This window comes from Argentina anserina, chromosome 1, assembly GCF_933775445.1.
Source record: "Argentina anserina chromosome 1, drPotAnse1.1, whole genome shotgun sequence".
NCBI classification, from domain to species: domain Eukaryota; kingdom Viridiplantae; phylum Streptophyta; class Magnoliopsida; order Rosales; family Rosaceae; genus Argentina; species Argentina anserina.
Window position 1 is genome coordinate 4,795,962 of NC_065872.1, and position 13,117 is coordinate 4,809,078.

Genomic DNA, 13,117 nt, shown 5'->3' on the forward strand with positions numbered 1-13,117 from the left:
TACTACGTCTTATGGGGGTAGCAGAAAGATGTTAGCACCGGCTTCCGGTGAAAAGAAAAATATATGCAATTTCCTTGGCATCCCGGGAAGTCTCGAGCAGAGACTGAGAAGCAGCAATGTTCCCCCACAAACAATATTCGATAACATAAATCTGAACCCGCCATCTCAACTCATTGCTTTCGATATCCATCCAACTAAGCTTGAACTTGACTTCATTCTCGAGCATATCATCCACATAACAACCCTCTGCAACAAAAGCAGACTCATGTCTTTCGACTAAACGCAGCTCGCCGAGTGATTCGACCAAGTTCTTCTTCTTCTCTGTCTTCCACCCCATTGAAATAGGTACTGGAGACGCAATCACTTCCCACTTAAAGGAGGAATCCATTGCTGCAGCTTTCCCAGACTGAAATACCCCACAGAACTTTCTTTGATAGAAAATAACATCGTCATAGTCACGGACATTACTTGTTTTGTTGCATGAGGAATCATCAGGATTCACCGGAGAGAGGAGGACTCCCTGTTTAACGCCACTATACCACTTTCCAAGGTATAGAGCTCCACCATTGACGAACGTGACTGCATTGAAGAGATTGGAAACAGCCAGCTTGTAGTGGCTATCAACAATTCAACATTACTTCCTATGATACAGGGTTTAATTTTGCGACTTCAAGTAAGCCAGAGACCTACTGAGTCGATCAGACGACTTAGACCAGGGCATGTAAAATAGGGAGGGTAATAGAGGCTGTTGAGGTGGAGGCTCGAGTGGATAACTGTATGAAGAAGAAGAAGAACTGATCACCAACATGGATCTCACAGCTAAAACGTTAGAATTACCCACCATTCAATTCAGAATGGCGATATATAGTAGTCGAATCTGAAAGCAGAGGGGCAATATTGTCTTTTCCATACTTTCTTGATCACCTCCGGCGAGTCTCCCGGCATATCCGGCGCCTTCCTCAATGCGTCTTGAAATGGTGTTTCGTCTGGACACAAGGAAACGTCAGGAAATGCGCCATAACAGGTCGGAAATGCGACAAAGACGAGCGAATACGCTCTGAAAACGTTGAGAAAAGACATTTATACCCATATGTAGGTATAAAAGCCGAGAAACTGAGCAACATGGAATTTAGATTTGGGTCAAGGTGCTTTCTGATTGACTCGTCTGGAATAATTCTATCCACCATCGCTGGTGACCTTGGTGAAGATCGGTGCAAGAAGTCCTATGCATTTTGGGGGGGGGGGGCGGGGACTTAGAGTTTTTATTATTATTATTTTTTTTCTGATTTTCTCTAGATATTATATGAGGTTAATTACTACTTTACCAGTGTTATTTTGCTACCCCTTTGGTTTAGAAAATTAACTAAACAAGTTAGTCCAATATTTTGGAGTTTAGAAGTCTTGCGGAGAAACCAAATCCTATTGCGATGGTACACACGAAGTTCAAGCAGAAGGAATATATGATTCGCACCATGTTCACTAAACTGAAGTTCTACGTACCTAACCACATCAAACAGTACAAACTTAAAAAGACTAATCATATACGATAGTAGACAAACAATCATGACAGATCATAATGAGCAAATTGGCTGGTGATCAAATCAAACGCTGCAATTCATAAGCAACTTGAAAACCTTAAGCTGATGAATTTTATCAACTAAACTACTTCTCCTGACCATAGGGAGGTGCCAGAAAGATTTTAGTACTCTCTGAATCCTCAATGCTCTGCTGTCATCTAAGTTGAAACTCGGATAGGATAACAGATACTCCAACAGTTGTTACACTTGCAAGCAAAGTTACAGCAACTCCCTTTGGCATCCAGGCATACTGGCAAGCAGCCGTCTTTTCGGCACAAACAAATCTGATCATTCAAATCTGAAGCATACATCTCACCTCATTCCTTCCTAGTTTCATTGAAACCTAAAATTGAGCAAATTTCCCACTGATCAAACCCATCTCTCAGAGCTAAATGCAGCTCCCTCGATGATTCGATCAAATTGGAGACAAAATCTCTGGCAGAAGTCAGAACTGGATCGATCACCTGCCAATTCCATATGTTTAACCATGCCAAATAACAACAGTTTATGCTTATTCACTAGCACACAGATCAAAAACCATTTATTCATCTGACTGTGCAAGACTGTGCCCAGTGCGTATAGTTGGGATGATAAAAATAGATGCAACTATTGTTCCGCTTCCCGATTCCGGGGAATTTTTCAGCAGAAGGAAAGAAGCAGCAGTCATCCAAATAATCTATGATCAATATTCGACCATCAAACCCGTCCTCCATCTCAACCCAGCACTTTTCAAGTGTATTCAACTTGAAAATAGTTTGGTTAAGGTGAGTCTTTTTATTAACCAAAAAGAGCTCTCCAGCTGATTCCACCAAAAACTTCCTGTGAGGTTCACTGCCCGAAATCCGGGTCGTCACAAGTACATCTACTACCTGCAAAGAATTCGAATCCAGCACTACAGTGATAGCATCACTGGCAACAGAATAAAAATTTTCATTATAACAGATAACATCTTTGAGCTGGGAGAATGCTGCTAGACCTTCCACTGGCTTTAGCTTTGGAATGGCATGAACACCCAGATTACAATGGTACAAGACTCCATTGATAATGACCATGAGTGCATGACAACTAGGATTGAAGGACATAGCCACTCTATAATCACAATTAACCTCACTAATATCTGCTAGACAGTAAGCTTCTGCCAATTCAACTACCTGAACATCCTCGTCCAACAAGTTGAATGCCTCTGGAAAATTCTCAGGGAACTGCTCACGTGAGAAGGGGCATTGAAATACTGGATCTAGCCTACGATCAATTTCACCCGACTCTTTTAGTTTGACAGTAACAACCCATGGAGTCGAACTGCGGGTCACATGATAGATTACTCTCTTTGAGAGGGTCAACATCTTGGGCCAGAGCCCCTTACCATCAGCGTAATTGGGGAGTAGTATGGGACCTCGGACGGGAGAAAGGAGCTGCTGCTTATCTTTTGTAAAGGGAGGAAGAGAGGACCGCCATGACTGACAAACAGCACGGAATCGAGAAACATCGTTGGTCAAGTGGAGGCACTTTCCAACTCTCTCTAACAATTCAACTGAAAGATCACTAGCCATTGAATACCTTAATTTCTGTGATTGATTGTCTTGGTGAAGCACAATCAGAACTTGAGTTGGACTCTGCTTTCTAATGGAAGTTTATATAGGAGTGCAGGCCTATAAACATAAAAAAATATTCATAATCTTAAGTCAACTGTCCAATCAATCCTATCTACAGAAGGAAAAATATATCCATATAGTGACAGATAAGGAAAAGTAGACATCATCACTCATTCACTCTCTTGCCCAACTATCTGATGCTCTGCTCTGATTCTTATTACAGAATACTACTCTCATTTTCCTTTTTCTTATAGAAAGATATTCTTTTGCAAATTCAAATTGCCCCAACTCCACTAAATTTAATTCCACATTTGGAAGTAAATTACCCAAATGATCATAAACGTTTTTACCAAAACAAGTAACATCTTCAAATATCATGTCTATCACTTGAATCTAAGATGCTAGAAACACGACGAAAGAAGATTCTATTGAAACTCGGTAACAGAATAGCATTATCGAGTACACAAATGCTAGTTTAAATCCTATTAAATGCATTTAAGCACCATCAAGTATAACCAACATAACAAAAATAATTCTACAAGCTGATACCAGAGGTGGAAACAACAAAGAGTCAAAGACCAATGATTGTCCAACAACTATTGTTTTTTCAGTAAGTCTACCAATTGGGAGTATATCAATTCTTTAGTGGCATCTCGGTTACTTTGGCTCAGTGTAAAAATTGTTGCACCCGGATGATTCTTTAACCTTGCAACTGCACAAGTTCAGACACTACTCATTTTCATATACAAATACACCAAAAGAAAAAGCTCTTTTCCCCTACATTAGTAATTCAAACAGAAAAATTACTGTCACAAAACTTTTTAGAAAATAATCCAAAGTGAAACAAATATTGAAAGTATATATGAATCATTGCACAAGGATTTGTCGTTAAATAAATCCTTTTCCACATTCCATTACGGCATTACCCAAATGAAAATGCAAAAGGATTTACAGACCACTAGAATGAAAAGAGCTCAAGTGCTTTGCGTAAGCATCACAATCCAATTTAATCAAGTGTGAGGGAAATGTACCTGCGGGTATATCACGGCCAACTTTCGGAACTGGAACTGACGCCAAGACTGGAATATCAGATTCCAGCACTCTTAACACAGCCGGGAAGAAAGATGAGCTGAACAACTCCATCTTACCAACTTCGTCAATGACAAAAAGGTCAGTATCTTCTCTTACCTGATAACAACACAACCCTTCAACTTAACAAGATTCAAAAACATGGACGAAAGTAAAACAGACCATACAAGCCGTAACAAATATAACCTCTGACTAAAATTTCAAAAATTAGCAGTGCAAAACAATATGCACACCTGCAACTCAGGAACTGCAAGGGACTCAAACGATGCGACATCTACTTTGAACTTCCCCACAGTGGGCCATCTCAACGATTCTGGGCTGAAGTATATAAGCATTAATGATGTTAAGCTTTGGTTGTAACTAAATGAAAGATCAACTAGGACAATGAGCAATTACCTGGAAATGGTTGAGGAAGCAAGCGGAGCGGTGCGGCCGTCTAATGTAACCACCTGGAAGCCAACTCTGTCACCTCCTTGTCTAACCTCACCTACAATTGAAATTGATAAAAGACAAAACTGACATTGTAAACATCGAGTCCAGAGTTGTATGTATATGAAATTAGGAGATTGAGATTTTAGAGTGTGAGAGAGAGAAGTTACTGGTGTAGAATCCCTGAATCTTTAAGTTAGGGTACGAGGATTTTAGGGTTTCAAAGACTTTGACTATTAGAGTGGTTTTACCGACACCCTGCATATCAGATTTTACTGATTTAGGTTCATCATTTATAATGTTACCGGAAATTGAAAATTAGTAGAGATAGAGAGAGAGAAATTGATGGCGAACTTACCGGAGGTCCAGTCACAAGCAAGCATTTTCCGGCGCCTGCCATTTCTCTCCTTCCTTCTCTGTTGCAGCGGTTCAATACTGCTCAGTGCGGCTTAGAAAATGAGCTCGAACGATGTCGTTTGGGCTCAAAGCACTGTTGATTGTCTGGCAGCGCGGGAAAAAGCCCAAGTAAACCAAAAGGCCCAAGTTGTGAACTCTTTTCTTTTAGAACTAGTCCAATCTGATCTGTCTATGAAGAAGGTAACACAAGGAAATAGTTTGAATATAAATGATGTATTGAACTTCTATTTTTTACAACTGAATCATATAAACAGCTACAAGGGAAACAACTATATATAGACTAGCAAAACGAACATCACTAAGAAAAGAAACTGCACTAAGTAAGCACTAACTAAGAAAAGATAAAACTAACAATAGCACTAAGAAAAAAAACTGCTCCACTAAGTAAGCACTAAGTGGAGATAGCACTAACAATAACACTAATAATAGCACTAAGTAGACACCACTAACCTAGGTTGCATGGAATCGGAAGCGGAGACATGGAAGCGAAGCGTTTAGAAGTGCGGAAGCGTTTTTTTTCAAAATTTCTTGGAAGCGGGGACGTTTCGGAAGCGCGGAATAAAATAATATATAATTAAAGATATTAACCTGTATATATAATATTACAAAAATAAAAAAATAGCATATGTTATGCTTACCATCAAGTAGTGATCAAACCCATACCAACTCAATTTGGACTAATACTATATAAAAAAAAACTCAATTTGAACTTCATGAATGGTGTATCAATTGGAAGTTTCGACATCCCCGAAAAGCTTTCTGCATGAGGATTGAATCCAGTTCACTTGTATATAATTAGTATTACAGTGCAGTTTGAGAACTCACAATCAGGTTTTCTGGTAGTGAAATAGGTGAAGTAATGAAAAACATAAGTAGAAGTAGCTTAAGCACACTTTCATGCTTAAACCACCTATCAACTAAATCACAACCTACACAAAATGCATGCAGCTAAACATTTCATCTGTCCTCTTTGGTCAACCGAATTTGTTGTTGTTGCACCCACGAAGTATGGAAAGTGCCAAATATATTACAAAATTGCCCACGCTTCCTTCCGAACTATTTGACGCTTCTAATTTGGAAGCTCGAGCTTCCATATCGCTTCCAAACCACCTTTTTTTCGAAATCGCGCTTCCGAGCGCTTCCGGCGCGCTTCCGCTTCCGAAGCGCGACTGCATGCAAGCTTCCGTGCTTCTTAGCCACTAACAACGCCGGCCATTTTTCTCCCTTCCTTCTCTGTTGCAGCGGTTCAATACTGCTCAATGCGGCTTAGAAAATGAGCCCAAACGATGTCGTTTGGGCTCAAAGCACTGTTGATTGTCTGGCAGCGCGGGAAAAAGCCCAAGTAAACCAAAAGGCCCAAGTTGTGAACTCTGTTCTTTTAGAACTAGTCCAATCTGATCTGTCTGAGACTGGGATGAAGGTGGAATTGAGTTTATGTCTTACTTCCAAATCAAACGTGCGCGTAGAGAACTCGGGATGCTCTAAATCTATTTCTCTTGACAGAAAATTGAATCGGAGGAGTTTTAACTTTTGAGAAGATGAAGAACCAAACTGAGAAACAGCTGCGGCTAATTTGGGGGCAGATGGAAATTTTTAGCCGGTGTTGTTTTGGGTGGAAGGCACAAACAATTAGGGAAACCCAAGAGATTACAAACACATAGCGATTGTCATTCCCAATTGCACCATATGCAAACAAGAACAATCCAACTGAACCCAGATACAAAAATTGCAGACCACTATGAGTCTGACAGAATGAGTCAGGAAACAGAAACTCCAACAGAGAAGAATCCCAACCCAATTGGAATGAGAATAGAAGTCAAAGACTACCCCCAACAGACTCCAGTCAACACCCAACTTCACATAAAAAAACAAGACACAAGAATCTATAGATTTCATAAGCAGACAAAACCAGTGAAACTCCCAAATCATCACAAAGCATATCACTGCAAATCGAATCCAACCAGAGGCAGCCAACGACAAAATAAGCAAAAAGCAATTGAAGCATTTTTATAGTCAAGCAAGCTGAATACCATTAAGCATTAATAGGATAATTATAAGTACAGAAAGATATGGGATAACATGTCATAGCAGAAGCCCTGAATGTTGTTAATCCCTTGGTTTTTGTTTTTTCCTACTCTACTCCTATCGATGAGACAAAGCGCTTAAAATTAGACAATGCAGGTCATTCACTAAGCAATCCTACACATATTGCTTCCTTTTCCAGTTATCCTCCCTTCTTCCTCTTTCTCTACTCATCATCGTCTTCATCCTGCACAACACATCCAAACTAACATCAGTCACACAATTCACAAGACTCAAAGCCAAGAACCACACTCACAGAGCTGAATTCAAATGATGCTAACCTCGCCACCGCTCTCATCACCCTCCTCATCCTCATCGTTCACCTCCGACTTGGACTTGTCCGACTCCTCTTCCTCCACTCCATTATCTCCATCAGCCTATTGTACACAGCCAAACAACAAACCTCAGCAATAAACCTCGCGGAACATATTAAACCCAGCATTAACAATTGAAACAGAAACGCTTACTTGTTTCTTGTTGTAAACATCCATGTTCTTGTTGTATTCGACCTTCCGCTTCTCCGCCTTGGCCTGGAAAGGTGCTTTTTCCTGCACAAATTTCACCCCGAAAAGCAGGTACATCAATAAACTATTGCAGAATATCCATCAAACAACACATTAAAAACGGAAACTCACAGCATCCGACAAAGATTTCCATTTCTCACCACCGGCTTTACCAACCTGTTTCAACACCAAAAACAAACAACACCCCTATTAAAACCATTCATAAACTTCGAGAAATACTGATGTAGATCTGTGATTCACTTACAGCAGCAACCGATTTGTTGTTGGGGTGTTCCTTCTTGTACTTCTCCCTAAACTCCTCCCTATTCCAAAACACAAAAAGCCAGCGAAATTAATTAACACCGAAAAGAAACCAGAAAATTGCAGAGATCCAAAACGATTCAGAGGAGAGAGAAAGAGCGTTGACCGTACATGAAAACGAAGAAGGCGCTCGCAGGCCTCTTGGGCTTGTTCGGATCCTTCCCGGCCTTCTTCGACAGCTTGCTGGCTCCGGCGCTCTTCGTCTTTAACCTAAAACCAAAATCCACCAAAAACAAAATGATCAAAATCCAAACGCGATCCAGATCTAAATCGCTCAGTTTCAGGCGAATTCAATCGAATACAAATATCATAAAAGCTAGAAACTCACTTGGTGTCGGACCGCTTCGGCGCCGCGGCTCTGGATTTCCCGCCTTTCATGGCTCAACCTGTGAAAAAAAAAACACAAAAGTCGGTCAGAATCGGCATGACTCGGTGGGAATCGGGTGAGTCGGGGGACGAGTTTACCTAGGGTTTTCGAAGAAGAGAAGAAGAATAAGATTGGAGAGGGGGCCTGTTTGGGAATGGCTTTGCTTTGTTTGGTGCGGTGCGTGTGAGAGAAATGAAGGGCAAGGCAAGAGATAAGAAGGGGGGCCGAAAATAATAAAAGAGGGCCGAAAATTTAATTTGGTTTTCAAGTCCGGGTTTAGGCGGGATTTCGAACCTCTTTTTGCCACGTCACCAATCCGCGGGAAGGTGAAGAGGGGGTTGTGATTGGCTGGGGGCTGTGTTTCCTGGTGTGTTTGTTTGGGAAGGGGTGGGACACGTGGAGATGCGGCGAATATGTGCTGGGTGGCACGTGGGGGAAAGAGTGGAATGACGAGAATGGGGCTGGGGTTTTTATTTGCTGATAATGGAATGGTGGTTGGGGTGTGTGAAGGTATCCAAGAATAAAACGCGTTGCACGCCACTGACTCACTGATATTGTTGTTCAGGGGTGAATTGGTAAATTCGTGTGGTTGATATTTTCGTGGCTCTTTTTTGGGTTTGGGCTAAGATTTGGAATTGGGCTGTAGAGCGCAGATGTTTCCTATTATATTGTTGATTTTAGGGTTAACACTTAACACGGTCTTAGATGCACGTCGTGTAAAAAAGCATGTCTGGATTCTTTTTTGTAAACTGCGAAAACCGGAGGCGCTGTAAGGTTTTAAGAAATGGTAAATTCCTTATCTGGTACTTTAAGTATGGTCAATCAGACATTTTGGTACTTAGTGTTTCAAATAGCACAGTTTGGTACATGAAATTAGGTTTTATAAGACACTTTTTACTTATGTTGACTAATGAAAAAGTAAAATAGACATTTAAGTATATGATTTATAAAAATACAATCAATGAGTTGTATGTGTTCATATCCTCAAAACTTAATTGTTTTATGTGTTTAAAATAAATTTTTTGGGTCATGTTGATAGCTTAAGTCAGTTTTATGTTTATGAAATTCAATCGTCTCACAAAACTACTCTGTGAGACTATATTTAATTAACTAAAACTCTAAAAGAATTCTCGTGGGCATTTGAATAAAAATTTATAGATTTTCTAAACAAAAATCTAATTTGTCACCTTTAATTAACTGTTAAAATTAATTCATGTTTATTTTCTCACAAACGATACAAAAAAATAATGAATTGGTATGTGATAGAAATTAGTCTTGAATTTATAAAATATTATTTTTATTTTTATTTGGATAAATAATATGTAAATATCAATTTTACCTTCTATATTTAACAAAGAAATCAATATAAAGTACTAAAATGTCATATAAAACCTAAGTTCAGGTATCAAACTGTCTTCTTTGAAACATTAAGTATCAAACTATCTCATTGGCCATACTTCAGGTACCATAGAGGGAATTTACCCTTTTAAAAAAAGGTTGCGCCGTTGATGCTGCCGCCAGATGGGAGTTGTGGAGTGTCTGAAGGGGCATTTGTTCGGGGATGCTAGTGGTGGATCTTTAGAGGATGGCGTCTTTGGTGTGGTCAGAGAGGTTGATTTAACAATCTAGTTGCAGTATTTGCTATTGGTGGCGATTCTTTCACAAAGTCTTTTGAGCAGGTGGTTGAGTTCTCATTGTCAGGTGGAGCTATAGTTTGTGCGTTGTTCATAGATTAGGAAGCGGTGGTGGCGGCAACGACTTACCTGGTTTGATATTCAATTCCGGGCCAAATCTTGGTGCTTCGGTGTTGGGTTGAATCTTGTAGGTGGAGGAGTTGCATCTTGTCTTCATAGTCGACCAGAGGCTCTGTGGTGAAAGAGGGCATTGACAACATGGTGATTGTTTAGCGATCGAAAGGTGCCAGCGTGTGCGACGGTTGCTAGGCTAGCTGGTCTTTGGTGACTCAATGGAGGCGGGCTTGGGATTACGGGCCTAGGTTGGGGTCAATGGAGGTGGGCTTAGGTCATTTGGCCCGAGTATGTTTTTGTCCTATTTTTTTAAGTTTTTTTTTTTCAGTTTTTTTTTTGTTGTCCATTCTCCTTGAGCGAGTGTTTGGGTTGTTGGTAGGTAGGGTTTGATCGTGTCATTGAATGCACATGTTTATGGTGCATGTCATTTCCAAAGATTATATAAATGTAAATTCGTTTTTAAGTGTCAATGTAATAGGGAGGTTGTCTCTATAAATATATCAGAGGTTTTGGTATGTGATACTATTAGAGCGATTCACATCTTGAGATTGGCGGCGAGTAGGTTACGACTACTTCTGGAATCAGTTTTGATTGGATCGGTTTTGATTGTTAGAAATTATTTTGTTATCGATCTCTTTAAATGAATAGCAGGATTTTACTTTGATTGCATGGTGCATAACTTAATATATGATTGTGGATCTATTCAAATTAATGTACTCATCAGAGATCAGATACTACCCCATGGCCCCTGCAATATATTCAATTGATCGATAGAAGATACCTTACTAGCGGATGGATGTTGTTCTATAAATACTTGAGCTACACATGATGCTACCATTTTGCTATACTAGTTTGTTGGTGAGCTTTGTGAGGATCAACTATAATAGATCGCAAGTGAGAGTTTTGACACTTTGGTTTGGTCCCCATTGTTAAGATGTGATGAATCCATCATTCACCAAGCTATCAAGTTGGGGGCACATCTATCTCTGAGCATCATCTTGGGTCGGATAATTTGCAGGCCCAAGTGCCCAACTATAAGTGGTGCTGTTGCTACTGTGTTCATAAACGGTGGCCATACAAATCCCACTATTGCACAGAATCCCCGACGACGAAGAAGAAGCTACAGCTAACAGATACAACCGAGAATCCGTGAGCGAGGTAATGGAGACCCTACTGGAGCACCGAATCTCCGCCGCAGCTCCCCTCGTCTTCATCATCGTCGTCGCTTTCCAGTTTCTCTCTAGATGGCTCGAACAGTTAAAGAAGGTACCGCCTTGGATATTGATATCTTAACTATCTAATTTGATGCTTCAATCCTTCAATTGGTATTCTGAAACTTCACTGACTGTAAGAAGCAATTTTTGTCGTTGTTGCAGAAAGGACCAAAGACTGCTGCGGGGACTCGGTTGCGGAAAGAGATCAAGGAGCTTCTGAACGAGGCAAGCTCCTTGTCACAGTGAGTGGTTTTGTTGTTTTTCAATGTCTATGATTATGGTATCTATGAGAGGTCTAGTCAATGCCGAAATCGAGGTTTGCAAATGAAGAAGAAGAGTGGATTCTGGCGGAAGAAAGTGAAAGACAATGCGTTTTGCAGTTGTATGATTTTAGTATGTGTTGAATGCAGGCCATCGACATTTGCACAAGCTGCTAAACTGAGGAGGATGGCGACTGCTAAGGAGAAAGAACTTGCAAATCGTACTATTTCCCAACTCAGCCATTTAATTGTGTTTTTATATGTTGGTGCTTTGGTTGTGGATGTGAAGATTCTAACAGGCTTACCTGACTTGCAGATCAAGAGTTACATGGCAAGGAGATAAAATGTTCATATGAATTATATCTGAGAGTTTTGTTCATCTTTAAGGTAATGCCAGGTCTATTAAGAATTTAAATATTCTGTTTGCGTTTATGAATTATGGTTGTTGACAGATACAGTCATTTTCCATTTAGGTCTTGACATATTTTGTGCTGGTTTGCTGGTTTTGGAGGGTTCCAGTTGCCTACATATCACAACAGCTTGTTCAGCCCTTTGGTAATACATTCTTGTTCCAAATATACTTATTGAGTTTGTAGATTTTTCTACCAGTTTGGCTACCGGCAAGTATTTCTTTGTTCTTCTCTTTAAAGCCATTTGACATCTTGGTTCTGCTCACTACCATGCTGTCCATGCATAACTGCTTCTCCTAAGCATGTGAATGGCAAAATTACTAGATTGTCAACAAAAGGAAAATGCAAAAAGGAGACACGCTTCTGAAGCACAGACCAAGTGATAGTAATATGAATAGTCGAGTGCACTCATGGTTATATATGTTTTTGCTTTCCAGGCAAGGTGCTATCATGGAGGGCTGGAGGAGCATTAAGTGGAAATCTTATGGTAAGTAAGATTGTATTATAATTTCCTGTAGCATGCGTACTTTAATGACAATACATATCCAATCCAATCCTAGATACTGAAGGAAGCACATGTTCTTTCAAATTACATGAGATAGGAAACATCATACGGTTTTGAATGTTTCTTCTGATTCTTTGCCTCTTTTTTTTCGCAGGTGGGAATTATTCCTTGGTTGATATTGTCTACCCGGGTTAGCAAATTTGTTTGTCGACTCTTCAACTTGTGAAATTTAGATGATTCTGTTTTGTTAAGTTGTTTTTTTATAATGGTAACATCATTTTGTTGTATTAGTTTTCAGAAGGTTTATAGAAGCTTAGGATTAATTACTGATCAAATGATCTGTACTATTTATCTGTGTAACCTTTTTTGGTCGATGTAAATGGAGTTGATTGGTGGTGGTATGTAGAAAATTCACCTTTTGTGAAACCTATTAAATTGTATTCATTTTCCTTACAAAAATCCTGTAAACCATCTTCTGTTGTTCGTATGCAATGACCTCCTTTGGTACATTGTATGTGCTTCTTAGGTACGATGACAGAAGTAACTGTTTTGTATTGAAGACTTACGATTAGCTTTGATGAGATCAAATGTGTGGAAGTTTTT

General features: G+C 39.8%; 3 protein-coding genes across 5 annotated transcripts; 1 reads left to right on the forward strand and 2 right to left on the reverse strand.

The window, feature by feature from the left end:
• Positions 1-3,139: 3,139 nt before the first annotated feature.
• On the reverse strand, positions 3,140-5,167 carry LOC126790811 (uncharacterized). 3 transcript variants are annotated; one of them, XM_050517169.1, is made up of 7 exons: positions 5,046-5,167; positions 4,858-4,945; positions 4,655-4,745; positions 4,492-4,576; positions 4,201-4,357; positions 3,790-3,881; positions 3,174-3,226 (listed from the first exon to the last, which is right to left on the reverse strand). In XM_050517169.1, exons 1-7 carry the CDS (start codon positions 5,085-5,087, stop codon positions 3,209-3,211), a joined length of 573 nt encoding a protein of 190 aa, XP_050373126.1. In that variant the 5' UTR covers positions 5,088-5,167; the 3' UTR covers positions 3,174-3,208. The 3 variants fall into 3 exon arrangements, with proteins under 3 accessions (XP_050373132.1, XP_050373126.1, XP_050373120.1); XM_050517175.1 differs by lacking the exon at positions 3,790-3,881 and having other exon boundaries at positions 3,140-3,226; XM_050517163.1 differs by lacking the exon at positions 3,174-3,226 and having other exon boundaries at positions 3,479-3,881.
• A 1,926-nt stretch (positions 5,168-7,093) lies between these two features.
• Positions 7,094-8,603, reverse strand: LOC126786865 (HMG1/2-like protein). Its single transcript, XM_050512833.1, has 8 exons — positions 8,476-8,603; positions 8,339-8,396; positions 8,122-8,220; positions 7,955-8,012; positions 7,822-7,866; positions 7,654-7,734; positions 7,468-7,563; positions 7,094-7,373 (listed from the first exon to the last, which is right to left on the reverse strand). Exons 2-8 carry the CDS (start codon positions 8,386-8,388, stop codon positions 7,353-7,355), a joined length of 450 nt encoding a protein of 149 aa, XP_050368790.1. The 5' UTR covers positions 8,389-8,396; positions 8,476-8,603; the 3' UTR covers positions 7,094-7,352.
• A 2,524-nt stretch (positions 8,604-11,127) lies between these two features.
• LOC126793673 (protein GET1) lies at positions 11,128-12,827 on the forward strand. Its single transcript, XM_050520272.1, has 7 exons — positions 11,128-11,391; positions 11,502-11,581; positions 11,750-11,820; positions 11,916-11,986; positions 12,073-12,154; positions 12,447-12,496; positions 12,669-12,827. Exons 1-7 carry the CDS (start codon positions 11,287-11,289, stop codon positions 12,738-12,740), a joined length of 531 nt encoding a protein of 176 aa, XP_050376229.1. The 5' UTR covers positions 11,128-11,286; the 3' UTR covers positions 12,741-12,827.
• Positions 12,828-13,117: the final 290 nt, after the last annotated feature.

What these genes read in the sequence shown, in the direction of transcription:
- LOC126790811 (XM_050517163.1), bottom strand. Translation starts at nt 5,087, where the DNA reads ATGGCAGGCGCCGGAAAATGCTTGCTTGTGACTGGACCTCCG. An exon ending in TGCTTGTGACTGGACCTCCG is followed by an intron (nt 4,946 to 5,045) that starts GTAAGTTCGCCA and finishes TCTGATATGCAG; the next exon opens with GGTGTCGGTAAAACCACTCT. An exon ending in GATTCAGGGATTCTACACCA is followed by an intron (nt 4,746 to 4,857) that starts GTAACTTCTCTC and finishes TTTCAATTGTAG; the next exon opens with GTGAGGTTAGACAAGGAGGT.
- LOC126786865 (XM_050512833.1), bottom strand. Translation starts at nt 8,388, where the DNA reads ATGAAAGGCGGGAAATCCAGAGCCGCGGCGCCGAAGCGGTCCGACACC. An exon ending in CCGAAGCGGTCCGACACCAA is followed by an intron (nt 8,221 to 8,338) that starts GTGAGTTTCTAG and finishes TTTTGGTTTTAG; the next exon opens with GTTAAAGACGAAGAGCGCCG. An exon ending in GGAAATCTTTGTCGGATGCT is followed by an intron (nt 7,735 to 7,821) that starts GTGAGTTTCCGT and finishes AAATTTGTGCAG; the next exon opens with GAAAAAGCACCTTTCCAGGC.
- LOC126793673 (XM_050520272.1), top strand. Translation starts at nt 11,287, where the DNA reads ATGGAGACCCTACTGGAGCACCGAATCTCCGCCGCAGCTCCCCTCGTC. An exon ending in GGAGAAAGAACTTGCAAATC is followed by an intron (nt 11,821 to 11,915) that starts GTACTATTTCCC and finishes CCTGACTTGCAG; the next exon opens with ATCAAGAGTTACATGGCAAG. An exon ending in CATTAAGTGGAAATCTTATG is followed by an intron (nt 12,497 to 12,668) that starts GTAAGTAAGATT and finishes TTTTTTTCGCAG; the next exon opens with GTGGGAATTATTCCTTGGTT.